Raw genomic sequence first — 17,762 nt, 5'->3', positions numbered from 1 at the left:
TCTGCAATCATGAGACAGTTTAGCAGAGAAAATTGCCAATATTTCTTTGTACAACGTAAAACTAGATATTAGTTGTAGGAGAAAAAAGAATGAAGAAAATCTTTTCATGAAGCGCATATGGAAGCAGTAATATAGGCTGTATCAGTGAATACTTTAATGGAAAATATGCAAAATATGATAACATTTTTCCTTAAGTGAATTTAATATAAAAGGAATTGAGGTGTGAGAAGGCTCACTATGAGAATTCTTTTAAGCCTGTAACTTGCTGATCTCATAGGATCTCAGCATTCCCATTTATGACCTACTTCAAAAGTCTTTTCTAGAAGTTTCATGTCTCCTGTTTTGGTATCCTGAATAGCAAACTTAAGACCCCAATTGTGCCTCCAGTCCTGTATGGTGAAATGGTCACCCACATTCCTGAGACTGAAAGAACTAGAAGATTGTCACAGGTTCACAATGAGGCCATCTAACTAATCTCAGCTGTCTAATTTATCATTTCTACCAAATGGCCTTTTGATCTTGGATTGCATCATTAAGGGTATTTGAAAGATTGCCATGGCCATTTCGATTTTCCAGTATGAACATGAAATTAGACAGGTGCAGTGTGGGCATGAAGGTGGAGTTATCACATTGCAGCAGGAAGCCTGTTTGTTTAAAGAGTTTGTCAGGTTTTGTTTATTTTTCTTTTGGGGTGAGTGTGGGTAGGGTGGCTAAAGGCAGGAAAGGTGAGGCTTGGTCCTTTTGCTCTTTTCAGGTGACACTGTTGATTTGTGTTGAGACCTAATATCGAAAACAAACCTGTGATACCCTGAGAGAAAGGGAGGGAGGGGGTGAGGTAGGAGAGTAGGGGGCAGGAGGGAGGGTCAGGGCCACGTTTGGAGTCAAGACTCCTACTTTTGAATCTTAGCTCTGCCACTTTCTGTTTTCCTGAGCCAAGTTGCTTCACCTTTGTGAGCCTGAGTTTTATCAACATAAAATGGGGGCAGTTGGGAAGATGAAATAAATTAACTCATGAGAGGATTCATGTTGTCTGTCTTATTATAAATGCTGAGTCCTGTGGACACTTCAGAGTTTACCATTCATGTTTTTTGTGATAATATGTTAATGATATACACAACAGTTTAAAACTCTCCTTTTGGTGTAAGTATAGTTCTAGAGAGGTATAATGTTCTCAATAAATGACTTAAATCATAGTTTGTGGAACCTGGTTACTTATAGTGGATATCCTTTAAAATGGCAGCCAGTTGTAGTCTAGAAGTTTATGCTCAAGGTGGCACTGTTTCCCCATAAATTTGGTGATTTTTTTTTTTTTTTTTTTTTTTTTAATCCCTGTCTGTTTCAAGTCAAGCAAATAACTGGATATATATTTAACACCTTCTCTGCCTCGGATAGTCCCCAGGCCTTCTCACCTGTGACACCCCACCCACTATCATACCCTAGATACTCAAGTTTACCAATATTCACTATAACTTGCATGTGAGAGGTGAGCCATCATTAAACTAGTTGATCTGTTAAATTTTTTAAGACATTTCTTACAACAATACTTTACAGTTTACTGCTTTCATTTTGTATTTTGGTGTTTTTAGGTCTCACATACATGAAAAGGTTGTAGGCCCCGGCTCCTAATGTAATAAAGGACATGATACAGTTCTTCCTCAAACTGATTGTGGTACAGGGGAAAATCTCTATGCCGAGCTTTATTTTTGCTAGTAATCTGTATCAGGACCACCATATTGTTTGCCACTTCTTGTCAGAAACTACGAATACGTTTCACAGGTATGGGCGTTCTGAGCTTGATGTGAATTGTTTTGTTTTGTTTTTAGATCCGGGGATTTCTGTCACGATTTGATAATGTCCTTCCTGTCAGCCTGGCATTTGACAAATGTACAGCTTGTTCTTCCAAAGTAAGTCACTCTGCATTTGAGGGACTTGGTTTTAAAACTGAGCCCATCACTGTACCAGCCAGAGGCACTGAAACCAACTGAGAACTTTTCGGCAGGGAGGGGTGTGGTCTAAAAAACTGGAAAGGATTTTCTAGGTGTTGCTTATCTGTATTCATTCTCACAGAGAAACCAGCTTGAGAAAGTTTGATTGATAGTGTACAAAGAGAGACTGAATTAGATAATACAGTTCTGTATCGATACTTGCATCATGTTAATTTTCGGCTTGAATATGAACTTCAGTAGGTTTTGTTCTTCCCCTGAGGTTCCTCCTTTGCATGGACCATCATAGAGCAATTTTTAAGTGTTACTCAGATGAGGGGGGGATACTAGGCAGTCCTGGTGGTGTGTCTTTTGGAGATCTACATAATGACAAAAAATAAACAGAGATTAGGGGCCTGGATAGGGAGCCCATCAAAGGGCCCCTTCAGCTTTGATCTTTCCAGAGGCTCTAAAAATAGAGCTGGTATGTCCTCCATTGTAATGGGAAACGGCTGATGTATCTCAAAACTACAGTGATGACATCTCATTTTTTTTTAATTGTTTTAACGTTTATTTATTATTGAGAGACAGAGACAGAGCATGAGCAGGGGAGGGGCAGAGAGAGGAGGAGACACAGAATCTGAATCAGGCTCCAGGCTCCGAGCTGTCAGCGGAGCCCGACGCGGGGCTCAAACTCACAAACTGCGAGATCATGGCCTGAGCCGAAGTTGGACACTTAACCAACTGAGCCACCCAGGTGCCACACATCTCATTTTTTAATAGGTCTAGATAGTCTAAGTTAGCTGTGCCTGTATACCGTGTGTTATAGGTAATTTTCTTTTGTATGCCTCTAAGCCTTCTGATGCTCAGTGATATAACCTGGGTTTTTAAAACCCAAGCTTATTGACAAGTCTTTCATGTTCAAGCGTTATGCAAAATAGAGTTGGGATTGTTAATCCCAAACTCTGGCCTCTCAGTTCTAATTCAGGACTTCTTTGCCACGTAGCCTACATTTGGCAGTATGGAAGGGATTGAATTCTAGGGAAATTCCCTCCACTCTGAGTTGATAAGGTTTAAAAAACAAAAACAAAAACAAAAACTTTGGGGCACCTGGGTGGCTCAGTCGGTTAAGGGTTCAACTTCAGCTCAGGTCATAATCTCAAGGTTTATGGGTTTGAGCCCCACATTGGGCTCTGTGCTGCAGCTTGGAGCCTGGAGGCTGCTTCGGATTCTGTGTCTCCTTCTCTCTCTGCCCCTTCCCCACTCACACTTTGTCTTTGTCCCTCTCTCAAAAATAAATTAAAAAATAACAAAAGTAAAAATAAAAAAACTTTACTTGGGTCATATCCTATGAGAAGCACAATCCTAACCAGGTTCTCTAACAGCTTAACTCAGATTTGAGAATGTTGATAAATTTGGTTAATTTTTGTTGCTTAAACATTTAGAGCAGTTTTTTTCTTCAAAAAGTAAACTGGGGTACCTGGGTGGCTCAGTCAGTCAAGTGTCTAACTTTGGCTCAGGTCATGATCTCACGGTTCACGAGTTCGAGTCCCACATCGGGTTCTTTGCTGACAGCTCAGAGCCTGGAGCCTGCTTCGGATTCTGTTTCTCCCTTACTCTGTGCCCCTCCCATGCTCATGCTCTGCCTCTCTCTCAAGAATAAATAAACAGTAAAAAAAAAAATTCAAAAAATAGGGGCGCCTGAGTGGCTCATTTGGTTAAGCACCCAGCTCGTGATTTCAGCTCAGGTCATGATCTCATGGTTCATGAATTCAAGCCCTGTATCGGACTCTGCACTGACAGCACTGGAGCCTGCTTGGGATTCTCTCTCTCTCTCTCTCTCGCTCTCTCTCTCTCTCTCTCTTTCCCTCCCCTGCTTGTGCACAAGTGCTCTTTCTCTCTCTCTCTCTCAAAATAAATAAATATGAAAAAAATAAAAAATTAAAAAAAATTAAATTATGAGCCATAATTTAAAAAAGAATAAAAAATGAAGTAAACTAAGCAGTGTTATTATTATGCATCCCAAGTGTCCGTGTTGAGATTTAAAGCTTACCACTTGGTCACTAGTTACTCATAAGTTAATTCTTTTTGTCATCTCTTTGAGATATCTTCTGTCTGTTCAAGTCAAGGCCTCAAGGATGTCTACATGCACTTCTGTCTTCAGAAATGCAAGTTTAAGATTATATGCTTTATAGTGAGCACATTTTGTTTTCTTTGAATGGCTCAGTTAATTGGTCTCAAAATAACTTGGCAGTATTAATTTTCATACTGAAATCATTTGGCACAGGTGCCCAAAGATTTTCTGTGGCTTTATGCAGATTAGACTAGTCAATGAAATAAAGATAATTGGGTTTTGTAAGTGAAATGCAAGCACTCCGATTCCTTCTTGTTGACTTTCTTAATTGAGTTAGTCCTGGAGATACTGTTTGTGAAGAATCACAAGCATACCAGCTAACCAAGGTCCCTTATTTTCTTTGAGAAAGAATCGCTTTGCATTTTTCTTTCACACTTATTGTAAGCATTACATTAAATATAGGTATCACTTTTTTGTTAGCAAACTTAATTCTTCTTGGTGGTCATTCTGAGAGTCCTGCTTTACATAAACATGTTGGACGATTTAATACAAACTGCCTTGGATTTTAACAGCTGTGCTATTCCCATAGCGATCACTTTTCATGTGGTCTGGGTATTAAATTTCTTTTGTGCTGAAAAGGTTGCTTCACTGGCGCACGTATTTCCTTACAGTAGAAACACGGCCTTTACTTACTTGGCGAACTTCTTTATTCGCTTAGGAGAATGTCATTCTCTATTATCTGCAAACCCAACATTAATACTTTGAAATGACAAATCCAATTACAGTTTCATCTCTGTGCATGTGAATTTTTCTTAATGCATACTTAGCATAATATTTTTATACTGAGTCATATCATAGTTGTTATTGTTTCAGAAAGATTCTTTGGGGCTAAAAATGACTTTTTAAAAATTCTCCTTTGATATCCATGAAGTAATTTTTTCCTGTGGTAGTTTTTGATATTTTTGCTTCCCCCCCTCCCCCTCCAGGACCAAGGCCTCACTTGTGTCTTAATTTAATACAAATGCAGACAGAAAGATGGGGGAGATAGAATAAGCTCTCAGTGCTGAGTAATAATGCTCTGTTGATTACCGTGTTTATATACATGTATAGACCTTTTATAAGGCCTGAGGTGGGGAAAAATATACTTCTCTGTGACTGGGAAGGCTGAATCATCTACACATAAATCATTTCTTATCTTGTTTGGTTTTAACTTGGCACTGTTCAAACTTACAGAAAAATTACTGAAGAATCTGGAGGGAGAGGGTAGTGAAAAGGCGCTTTCGTTCCAATTTCCGTATATCATAAGACTTTCTAAAATGACGATGTCTGCCACTGGAATTTCAAAAAATCGTATTTGAAGCTATACAAGTTGTTTTTAGTTCTAAAAAGGAATTTAGAACCGAGTCAAGTTTTGTAGATTGCTACCAGAGGGAAAAATAGAATTTTAAAACCAATGTTCTTAAAAGAATTTCTCATAATACATTGAATTAGTTATTATGAACTTTCACCTAAATATTTTGGGGGGAAGCTTAGGGTCTTTGTGGGGGGGTAACTTTATATTTTGATATAATTTTACACTTACAGAAAAGTTGGAAGAATAGTGAAGGGAACCTCCTTATATTATACCCAGATTGACCAATTGTTTCTATTTTGCCCCATTCGTGTATGTGCCCACTACCCTCCCTCCCTCCTCTCTTCTTCCTCCCCACCTTTCTCTTTTTCTTGAAAATTTGAGAGTAAGTTGGAGACCTTGTGGTTCTTTCCAACTAAACACTGTACTTCAGTGTGAATTTTCCTAAGAAAAAGGAGTTTCAGGCAGTTTAATGTTGCCACAATACTAATCTAATCCAGTCTGTATTTCAAATATTGTTATTTGTACCAGAAATGTTCTTTATTGTTTTTTTCTCCCAGTCCAATTCAGGATCTAATTCAGGATCGAGCATGAATTTAGTTATCATATCAATCTGGAAAAGTTCCTTAGCCTTTCTTTGTTTTTCTTAACCTCAATATTTTGATATTTTTGCCAGTTATTTTGTAGCATTTCTCTCATTTTGGGTTTGTCTAATGTTTCCCTATGATTAGAGTCAGGTTATGAATTTTTGGTAGAGGTACCAAAGATGTGATGATACATCTTTGTGTCAGGAGGCACATAATGTATTTTATCTCCTTTGGTGATGCTAATTTTCCCCTTCCTATATTTGTAACTACCTTCCCCAATGGTGAGAAACCTGGCTGTCATTATCCTGGATGTATTTACTCACTTGCTCAAGTCTGGAATACATAGAAAGTAGTTGTTTGGTTTTTTTTTTTTTTTTAATGTGTTTATGTTTATTTATTCTGAGAGAGAGCAGGGGAGGTTGGGGTTGGGGGTGGGAAGAGAGAGAGAAAGAGATAGAAGAGCCCAAGCAGGCTTCTCACTGTCAGCACAGAGCCTGATGTGTGGCTTGATCCCACAAACTTTGAGATCATGACCTGAGCTGAAATCAAGAGTCAGACACTCAACCAACTGAGCCACCCAGGCGGCCCCATAGAAAGGGAGTTCAAAACTGCTAGCCCATACTACTGCAGAAAATAAACCTACTAATTAGAGTTCGATTTTTGTGCGTGGTTCTTATTTCCTAGGTAGAATTTATATACAGTGGAATACATGAATCTTAAGAGAGAACACTTCTTTAGGTTTTGACAAATGTACACATGTATGTAACCCACGTTTCAATCAAGATATAGACTGTTTTCCTTCAGCTCACAAAGTCCCCTTGTCCTACTTTCCGGTCTGTCTCGAGGAAGGGGGACAGTATGTTGAATATTATGACCATTTTCTTTGCCTATAAGGAGAAAGCTGAGCACCTTCTGGTGTTTTATGCAACCATAGCCCAGTTCCTGGGACCCAGAAGTTGACTAGAAACTTGTCGCGGGTCAGTAGTCCAGAGCAGGGCTGTGCCTGAGGCAACTGCATGTGGATATTCTTGTGGTTATTGCACAGTCTGCCACCCACAACCTTTGTGATACTGCAGGAATAGGCTTTTAGGAAGAAGCAGGCCCCATTCTTTGTTTTCATACCATCTGGGACTTGCCCACTGCACAGATGTAGCAAGATGTGCCCAGAAACCTGATCTTGGGATTTTAATTAGCAATTAGCAACCCTAATAATAACTTTGGTGTTTACTCTGCCACAGGCTCTTCTGTTGATGGGTTATGATTAAACTTCCCAAAGTGATTGCTGTTAACCTTTTGTGTGCATCTGTGTTCTGGGTCTTGAGGAATGATAGGGGTGTAGGAATAATACATGTTAGCTGGTATCCTCATAGAATAAATTATATGTTTTTGTTTGTTTGTTTGTTTGTTTTTGCCTTTCTCCTAGCCAACCATTCGATTTTTTTTTTGTATTATATAATCCTAACTTTCTTCTATCATATTTCCTTGTTACTTAAAAAGCATGAGATAACAGTATTCAGCTTAGCTATTTAAGCTTTGTATAAGAAAAAAACTGTCCCTGAGCAATCTGGTGCCTGAGATTCTACAAATGCACCCTTTAGAGGATAGAAAGACAAGTCATAGGGGTGCCTGGGTGGTTCAGTTGGTTAAGCAACCGACTTTGGCTCAGGTCATGATCTCAGGTCTGTGAGTTCAAGCCCCACGTTGGACTCTGTGCTGACAGCTTAGAGCCTGGAGCCTACTTCAGATTCTGTGTCTCCCCCTCTCTCTACCCCTCCCCTGCTCATGCTCTGTGTCTCTCTGTCTCTCAATAATAAATAAATGTTAAAGAAAAAAATTAAAAAAAAAAACAAGTCATAGATATGCAAAGAGAGGTTAAAGTTTTGCTGTATGGCTGTTAGCTGGTATTCATTTTATTCAACTGCCATTTGAGTCCCTGCAGTGGACAAAGATGATAAAAATAGCCACTGCCTTTAAGGAATGCTATCTAGAGGATGAGACTGACCTATAAACCAGCAGTGATATATAAACCATATCATGATATGCTCTGCAGTCAAGGTACATCCTCTTGTGGTGGTGTCATATTCCTACTCATTTTTCAAACAGGAGAGAACGGGGTGGTCTTGCAGAAAGTGACTTCTGAGTTGATGTTAAAGGATGAGTGGGAATTTCTAGAAACACATGGGAGATAGAACAAGATGAAGGCATTGTAGACGGGGGGGGGATTGCATGAATAATAGCCACAAGAAAGAAAACATGGCACATTTATGAAGCTGTTCAGTATAGCAGTTGTGACAGAGCACTGGACACCCAAGTCCGTACAGACTGTCCTGTTTGTGAGTGCTATTTCAATTTCAGCTCTTCTTGAGTTGGAATCTGGTGGACTTGGTCTAGCATTTGAGGCTGCCATTTTGAATTTTACAATTCCATTTAAAATGGTTTCTCATCTAGCACCAATCATAGGGAGTTTCCTAGCCTAAGGAGTCCAGCAGCTGCAACAGGGTGGTGTAGAGGCCAGGAAGACATTCAGGGGATTTCCAGGGTCTTGGCTCTGAGTCCCTTGCTGGCTGCCTAAGTGACCACAAGCAAGGTGCTCCCTGCTCTGTCCACCTCCTTTACTTCTTTTGTTAAATGAGTCAGTCAGATGAGAAAAGCTTTGGCTCTCTATTGACACTCAAAGTTAGTAGCTCTTATATTTTCCTTTCTTAATTTTATTCTTTATTCCACAGCAATCTATTTTAATTATAGAAAAATCAGAAAATATATTTAAGGTTAAACAGGATAATCAACCATATTCCAGCCACTCAGACCACAGTTAGCCATTGATCTCTGCCCTTCTTGACTTAAGAAAGACAATTGCTATGTATAGAGGTATGTATAGATAATTTTTCTCTCTGAACATTCCTATTGTATGTCTGAAATTAGCTTTCGAGAGACGGATTTATGGTGCTTCATCAAGGATACTCCCTGCTTCTCTGATTTGATAGGGTTTTAAATCTCAGTCATTTATAAGGACTGGCCAGAGCCCAGTCGGAAGAGCTCTCCAAAGTTTGTGCCAGGAATTTTTGCATACAGCTTCTCAGTGGCAAATATTACTCAAAACTGGGCTGCAGCCAGCTTTTCCTTCTCCTGTCCAAAAGAGACATAAATCTCTGATTTGGAAAATGATGAGTAACCCCCAGGTTCCCTTTCCCTATCTAATTTACCCAGTGAGGCCTCCAGTCTTCTGTTGTAATGTGTGATGGATTCCATGTGCATGGTCATGTTGTATAAGCTGTATTCCACATCTTGTGCTTAGCAACTAGTGTTTCCCAGTCTCCAGAGCTGCTTGGTTCCCTAATGGAGACAGAATATCCAGCCAGAAGCAGTATGGAGTATGTAACTGCAAGCTCTAACCTTGGAGCTCTTGGCTCTTCACCTCCTTGAAAAACCTTGGACATTTCTCCCTTTGCTTCAATTTCCTCATCCATAGAGTGGGGAAAATATTTTCTGTTTCCCAGGGAAATTGCAATGGCTGACGTGTATCCAGTTCCCTGTGACCAAGTACCAAGGCCTTTGCCCACTCCTGGGACTGGTGTTGACATCAGAAATGAGAAAACAAAGACCCCTGTTATTGAAATAGGTCACCCGGGGTGTGTGGAACCCTCTCTGGGCTCACTGTACAAGCAGGTACAATGAGAGTCCTGACTGAAGGTCAAGGCTGCCCTGGCTTTGAGAAGCTGAGAAACCTTCCATCATGACTCATGACAAGTACTGCCAAAACCTTCTCCTCGAGTCCAGAGAACTGCGCCTTGCTTGCTACCTCTGACCAGTGGTCTTCTGAGACATCCTAATTGGTAGTTAAAGCTTGTACTGCTTACTCCTCTCCCTGTCACCTGAGGTCACAAAGGCATGCCTAGTTTGCTTGAACACATTTTTTTCTTACAGGATCCTTTTATGATCCAGACCAGAAAGTTTAGTACTGTGTTCTTACATGGTTCCACTGGCTGCCCGGCCCAAGCATAATCTTCAGATTGTTGAAAATCTGGGTTCCTATTAGTTTGGAATTAATCTCACTCACTTTTGGGCTCTTTTCCCCTCCCCCACCCTAAGCCCATCTCTTGACAGAGTGGTTCTTAACATTGAGTCCTGGACCTTGTGCAGAGTGACCAGAGCAGTAGACCCTGCTTCTCTGGGGAAAAAAATAAAAATAAAAATAAAAAATGCAAAGCCACACACAGTTTTACAGACAATTTCAGTGACTCCATGAAGTCCCAGAAACATGCCTGTGGATCCTAGGAAAGCACCCTTGTACTATGAGTTTTTCTTTGCTGCCATTCCCAAGCTGTGCTGGGTGAGACGCTGGGGAATGAATGTTGCAAGTAGCCCCACCATGACCTCTTGTATGGCTTTGGAAAGTTGCCATCTCTCTCTGGGGACTCATTTTCCTCAGCTGTAGTAAAGGGAGATTCAGGAGCTCATTTACCACTGGATTTTGTTTTATGACTCTGAGATTGTGCGGTCTCTTGATCACCATTTCTTCAGGCCCAACTATGTTTAGGACAGGGAAGATACTGACCCTGCTCAGAGCTCTGAGAGTTCTCGCATCTCTGGTGGTGCACCGATTTGACTCCTGATGGACAAAGAGCCCCAACTATCATCTGTTCACGTTCCTTCCTTTTTCGTATAAAGATATATGTGTATTTTATAATTTATATTTATGTTCATACTTCATACATTCATTTATATTCATAAAATATTTATATATGATATTCATGAGACATCTTCCCTTCTCTCTCCACCCTCAGTAGCTTTGGAAGAAAGGGGGGGCGGGGCAGGGCGGATCATGGTAGTTACTGCTGGGTTTTTGAAATAAGGGAGCCATCAACTTGGGGAGCTTTTTATGGATGTATGTGCTTGTATATGGACAAGTTGTATACAACATATAACTAACTGTTTACACTGAATACTAAAAACACCCAGATATATATTTATGTGAGTTTATTTTAATGACTCTTGGCATAATAGTTCACGTGAGCAGACATGAAAGCTCCTAATTCATGATACATTTTTGAAGGACACAGAGGTGAATAAAAGCCTCTGAAGTTTCTGATGATGTCCTTCTGGACAAGATAGTAAACTTACATTACATGATTCAATATAACTTGCTATACTTGAATTATATAAACATCTTTACTCAAGAAATGTTCCTACCTTGGAAGGGGTAACTAGTTTTTAGTAAATGGTAGGAAATGATCAGGTAGATGTTTTGAATGGCAGAAAAAAGTAACGATTCAGTAGGTGAACAAATGAACAGCAGAACCGGAGAAGGAAGAAAGAAGATAGCTCTGCCCTGCAGGAACTCAATCAGACAGGTGGCTAGGGCTCAGCAGCAGGATGCCCTTTGCCTGTTAGCGCCAAGGTGTGATTTACCCTTATGCCATAAATGCCATAAGTGGTGGCTATCACTGAATGTTACGTTTCAGTGTTCCGAATATTTATTCAGCTGATCTTCTTTTTCAGCTTTTACTGTCTCCTTTGCTTTAGTTGATGCTTTCGCTGATTTGTTATTAGATTGGAAGATCATTTTTAGAGGATATTAAAACAAGGGGCCTTTGGGATTCATCAAAGATGACCTAACATTTTATTAAAGGACACATTTTGGCAATGAGTTCTTTGAAGGGTTTTGCTTGCTCTCCTGCAGGATTTTTAAGAGTCTCCATTTTATTTTTTCTAAAAAGCCTTCCAATACCCTGTCCAGGTATTTCTAAAAGTACTTACCACCATAGCCTTTTTTGCCATAGAAGATGTGGAAAGAACTGTTTGAGAACATCCTATTCTTAAAGCTGCTGTCATTATAACTTATAAAATATTTTATGTGATGATAAATTCTGGAGTGTCTGGCCCTCCCTAGTTTTTTTGTTTGTTTTTTGTTTTGGGGTGTGTGTGTGTGTGTGTGTTTAAGTAAACTCTGTACTGCACATGGGGTTCGAACTTATGACCCTGAGATCAAGAGTTGTGTGCTCTGCAAACTGAGCCAGCCAGGTGCCCCTGGCCTTCCCTAGTTTTAAATAAGTTTTTATCATAGAAATTAAAGTTTTTTTCTTTAAGTTTTTTTTTTTTAATGTTTGTTTATTATTGAGAGAGAGAGACAGAGAGACAGAGAGAGAGACAGAGTACAAGCAGGAGAAGGGCAGAGAGAGAGGGAAACACAGAATCCGAAGCAGGCTCCAGGCTCTGAGCTGTCATCACAGAGCCCGACGCGGGGCTCGAACCCACGAACCATGAGATCATGACCTGAGCCGAAGTTGGACATTTAACCAACTGAGCCACCCAGGTGCCCCAAAGTTGTTTTTTTCTTCACAAGGAAGAAAAGACTGCATGCTTCTCTTTTCTAGAATTTCTAGTGGCTGATTAAAGTGCACACCAAAGTTTGACATCTTGACTTCATAGCCATCCGACTAAAATGGGAAAATTTTAGTGATCCTTTTGTCTGTGATCCTGAAACGGCTGCAAGTGTGCCAAATGTAAGCACTCAGTGGGAGAATAGATGTAGCGAGTTTTTGCAAATCAGAGGAACCGTGTACTTGCATGTGTGTATATCCAGCAGGGTCTTGAGGAATGGCAGTATATGTGGGATAACTGACCCTCCTCCCATGAGGACTGTTCTGAATAGTCCCATTGCCTGTAGTCAGAACTTACCTGTCCTCATGACTCTAGACAGCCTTGGTGTCTTTGTAGTTGACTCTGGATTCCGTAGAGCATTTGGATACTTTAAAGACCTTTGTCAGCACTCCCACTTGGGATAGAAGTCCATGCAAAAGCATATATTTTCATGTTATTTATAAAGGTGGGAGAGAAAATTTGGGTTTCTCCCAGTTCTCAGTTGTACTTGACATTTCCCTTTTATATCTGCTCTCTCATGAAGGACCCTGAAGGGGGAAATGGTAACAAAAGTGAATTGAGGCAAGTTATTTATTGTTGTGTTAATACCTCTCACATATCCCAGACGTGGGACATGAGCCCAATATTGCTCTTTATGGGCCAGTATCTAGATTTTCTGTTAGTTCAATTTGACCCGGCAGACTTGACTCCAATCATAATGCAAGCAGGCTTTAAAAAATAAACAAGTGCAAACCGATTTACCAGTAGAGTAACGTGTGTACCAAAGAAAACAAAAGCATGCACGCGTCACTTGGCTCTACTGGAGGAGTAAGAGTTGTATTTCCTAACATCTGCCGTTTGTTGCCTAATCACTTACTGTTTCCTATTATTGAGAATATTCCAGTAGGCACTTAATACCTGAAAAATGAGGCCTGTGACACCCTAGCACCCTCTGTGCAAAAGAACTGCAAGTCCCAAGAAGAGGGCCATCTCCCAGGGTCCCTGGGGGAGACGGTGTGCTTGCTTCGGCTCTGCCGTGCAGACTCAGGACATTTGACAAGTTCTTCTGGGGAAATTGCTTCAGATCTCACAATATTTTCCTCTTAATAGCCTCAGCAGTGGTGAGTTCTTGACCTTTGAGGGTGGGTTTGATTTTTTGGAAAGGCTAGAAGTAATTTGAAGCTGCATGTTGTGAATCAAGGGAACAAGCAGTTTGCAAGAAAAACTTTAAAATTAGAAAGAAAAAAAAAACAGCACTGCAACAGCTTCAGACAGTTTGTGGGGTCTGATTAAGCGAGCGCACCAGTTCAAGGGAGCTCGGAGCTGGCTGAGAGATAACAGGACTTTTTGATACGGTTTGTGCCATAGAAAGGGCACTGGCTTGGGCATCCAACTCTTGATTTCGGCTCAGTTCACGATCCCAGGGTTGTGGGATCAAACCCTGTGTCAGGCTCCTGGCTAAACATAGAAGCTGCTCTCTCTCTCTCTGCCCCCTCCCCTGCTTGGATGCTCGCTCGCTCTCTAAAGATTTTTAAAAAAACCTTAAAGAAAGAAATGAGCACTGGCTTCAGAGACGACGCTACCCACTAACTGTGTCACCAATGACCAGTATCTCAAACTTTCTGTGCTTCACTTGGGTGGAAAAAAGTTAAGATACCTTTTTAGGGGCAGTGAAGATTAAACGAGAGCTTGTGTGCCACTGTCCTATATGATTGGTACTGTAAGTGTGTTTAATTGTTCGTTCTTTAAAGCAGAAATCAGGTGCAATTCCCATCTCCTTTCCTACGTGGACTCACTTCGTAATTATAGCCATAAAGTCTTTCTATCCTTAGAGGTTGAAAAGGGAAGGAAACCAAAAGGATGAGCATTTCTTTTGAAAGGGCATGGCCTCAAGAGGTGAGCAAATATTAATGTGTAGGTTATTACATTCTGTGTCTTTTTCACTCCTTTTCACTTTTCTTTTCTAGTTGGCAGTTAATCTTAATCCAGCGTTTTCATTATTAACCAAAATGAAGCTGAGGTTTAATGTTCCCAGGAATGTGTGCTAGGGGAGGAGGCGAATCTTCATATTTGCCGAAGTTACTGTGCAGGTATCTGTGACCAGTGTCAGGCCCACAATTCCAGAGGAGCAGGTATGAACCTTAAGAAAGACATCTTGGCTATGTTCCCTCTGAATTCTGAATACCTGTGTGTTCTTAGAGGGCAGGGATGTAAGGGACTCAGGATGGTAGTTCTGTGACACCACCAGGCCTCCTGCAGTCCATGCTCCTGCCCCTGTCCCACACTGCTCCTCAGAAGCCTTTCTCTAGCCTCAAGCATCTTGGCTTTCCTTGCCACGGCTCTGAGTGAGGTTGGAGGCCAGAGCAACACTCACAGGGAGGGCCAGCTGCCTTGGCTTCATCATGTTAACTGCTGCAGTGTTTCCCTCTTTTTGGGCACATGTTATGGATGTCTTCCCAATGTCCTTTTCAAGCTTTCCAGGAAGTGGCTAGCAAGAAGGCTACCCAATCTATCAGGTCAAGAGTTCACTAAGCTAGGAGAAATGACATGGAAGTCCAGGATTTCCAGCGCTCTCAGTTCCACTTACCTACCATGTTAAACATCTCTCTGACAGTGATGTGGCAAGACTAACACTCACAGAATCCTTATGTACTGTCCTTGGGGGAGTGTGAGGGGGAAGCTTCCATTTAAAAGTTTTAGCAGGGGTGCCTGGGTGACTCAGTTGGTTAAGCATCCGGCTCCTGGTTTTGGCTCAGGCCTGGTCTCATGGTTCGTGAGATCAAGCCCCGTGTTGGGCCCACACTGACAGTGAGGGGCCTGCTTGGAATTCTCTCCCCTGTCTCTTTGCCTCTCCCCTGCTCATGCGTTCTCTTGCTCTCTCTCTTTTGAATAAACTTAATTTTCTTTTAATTTTTAATGCTTATTTTTGAGAACGAGACAGAGACAGAGCATGAGCAGGGGAGGGTCAGAGAGAGAGGGAGACACAGAGTCTAAAGCAGGCTTCAGGCTCTGAGCCATCAACACATCTGAGCCTGATGTGGGGCTCGAACTCGAACTGTAAGATTGTGACCTGAGCCAAAGACGGATGCTTAACCTATTGAGCCACTCAGGCACCCCATTGAATAAATAAACCTAAAAAAAGAAAGAAAGAAAGTTTAGCAGTATTTAGGACTGGTTAGTTAAGCTCCATGGTGAACCATTTGGTTATCCTTGGGGGACTTGTCCTTTTAAAGGAGAATCCCGACACCCAGAAGAATGTATCATTTTCCTACTGTGATATCAGGAACATTGTGGGGACTAGGGCAACTTCTATGTGCCCTCCAGCACAGGTGCGTGGGATGGGGATGAGAGTTTCAAAGTTTTTCCTCAAGAAATTGTTTATGACTGGGGCGCCTGGGTGGCTCAGTCAGTTAAGCACGATCTCATCGTTCGAAAGTTCGAGCCCCGCGTCTGGTTCTGTGCTGACAGCTCGGAGCCTGGAGCCTGCTTCAGATTCTGCGTCTCCCTCTCTCTCTGCCCCTTCCCCGCTCATGCTCTGTCTGTCTCTTTCTCTCAAAAATAAACATTAAATGCTTTTTAAAAATTGTTTATGACAAACATAGTTCACTAGACTTTTTGGTTAGTTTTCGGCTTAAATATTTTTTAAAACATTTGGAAGGTACGGACATGCAGCTGCTAAGAATCCAAGACAGGACTGTTTTTGAAAATACAAATGCTTCTGTTTTGCATTTACTTAAGGAAGTTGCCTCCCATCTATTCCTGTGAATACAGATACTGTTTAAATGATACCATTTTGAGTAAAATACAGCGTCCAGGTGGTTTGGGGGAAATCAGTGGGAAAAAGTTAAAAACAAAACAAAGAAACCTACAACACTTGGGTATCACTGCATTCCAGGGGCCAAGAGACAGAATGATGGTATTTCTGGCAGGCTTCCAGGCCCAGCAAAACCCACACCCCAAGGCTGTCTCTGTAGCTTCCTGTGGTTTTCCCACTGAAGAGAAACAGCCTTTCTGTTGGATGGTCCAAGTTAGGATGGCAAGTTTGTACATTAGCTTGATCAGCACGATATTCCTGCTTTGAGGTTATTTCCCAACAGCATCCATTTGGGAAATTTGATGCACCACAGTTGTTGCAGACTGAACTGCATTTTAATCCTGTTGGTAGAAATCAGTAGCTTCCAGTAATTACAGGTTATCTTGCTGCCGTGTGGTTTGTAACAATGAAGTCAAGTCTCAGACCACATTTTGCCACACATGTGAACATTTGTTAGCAAGCAGATGCGAAAGTTGGTCATTCAGCCTGTTCTTGGAGACTGAAAAAGCCCAACCTCGTCCTTTTCATATGTATCTCACATCAGCTATTCAGTAGAGACACATATAAATGTATCCTTTTTAAAGGACATGTCTAACCTTTTGGTTGGAAGCTTCTGTTAACTGTCCAGACCCAGGACAGGAAGCTTAGGCCCAGAGTGCCCCTGCAAAGAGTGGTAGGCTGCCTGGTCTGCCAGACTCTTATAATCCACATGTATACATAAGGTTCTGTTTCCAACCAACCCATATATCCTGAGCACTGTTCCTTCCATCTGAAAAATCATTCCCCCACCCCCTCTTTTATTCTCATGAGGGAAACCCTCCAGTGTAGATTTAGGTAGCTACAGTTGATACACTCTGATTTGGGAGGTTGGATTTCTTCTACTTAGTCTTTCAAATGAGAACCAGCCACATGTATATTATGCAGTCCTGATTTGGGTTCCTCAGATAGGAACGAGAGAGTGTGTGGTGCACATCATACGTGTACACACTATGTATGCTGAACTGTTTTAAAATATAGATAGTACTCTAAGCATTCCTTTATTTGCACCTGGAATACTGTGTCTTGTGTAATGTTGTCAGCCACTGATGAGTGACCTGAAATGTCAGTTGACCACTGGCCTGCTATGATGAGTTAATCAGAGCCATGGATGAATGGTTCGCTTGTGGGACAGAAAAAGAGAATCAGTTTTGTAGGCTTTTTCAAGCTCTTGCACATGCCTCCATCTAATCTTCTAACATGTGTGGAAGTACCTTCCATGCAATTTGCAGAGAAATCTTTGTGCATAGTCATAGAGCAAATTATAGGAACTGTAACTTGAACTTTTGTTCTTTATAGTTCCTCTGCACTGTAAGAGTAAATTGCTACTGAGGAGAGCGATCATGATTCCTCAAGGAATCCAATAGCACTTTCACTTTGGGGCAGGTGTGGGCAAGGTAAGGCCGTGTGCTAAAGATATGATACATAAAAGAATGTTGGGAGATTAGTAGTTTAACTTGTGGTAAGCCATATAATTCAAACCAGTTCTTTTACTGAAGTCATCTAAAGAAAGTAGATAAATCATTCCTTTGTAATCTTCTTAAACATTGAAGAACTAATAAATTGTAAGGAATTATTGAGTTGAGATTTGGGAGAGTGTGTGACACAGAGGAGTGAG

General features: G+C 41.2%; 1 protein-coding gene and 1 long non-coding RNA gene across 4 annotated transcripts in view; one reads left to right on the top strand and one right to left on the bottom strand.

Moving 5' to 3' along the window:
• Positions 1–17,762, top strand: part of ATG7 (autophagy related 7) — a 248,701-nt gene that overhangs the window by 81,463 nt on the left and 149,476 nt on the right. For all 3 annotated transcript variants that reach the window (XM_086697414.1, XM_025921265.2, XM_086697416.1), the window contains exon 17: positions 1,824–1,904. In XM_086697414.1, the coding sequence (XP_086553540.1) occupies positions 1,824–1,904 (81 nt within the window). The remainder of the gene's footprint in view (positions 1–1,823; positions 1,905–17,762) is intronic.
• Positions 1,804–5,359, bottom strand: LOC147583477 (uncharacterized). Its single transcript, XR_015248249.1, has 2 exons — positions 5,228–5,359; positions 1,804–2,302 (listed from the first exon to the last, which is right to left on the bottom strand). It is a non-coding gene; the product is annotated as an uncharacterized LOC147583477 (long non-coding RNA).

Source organism: Puma concolor, chromosome A2, assembly GCF_028749965.1.
Source record: "Puma concolor isolate L17-30 chromosome A2, mPumCon1.1.hap2, whole genome shotgun sequence".
NCBI classification, from domain to species: Eukaryota; Metazoa; Chordata; class Mammalia; order Carnivora; family Felidae; genus Puma; species Puma concolor.
This window is presented reverse-complemented; position numbering and strand designations above follow the sequence as displayed.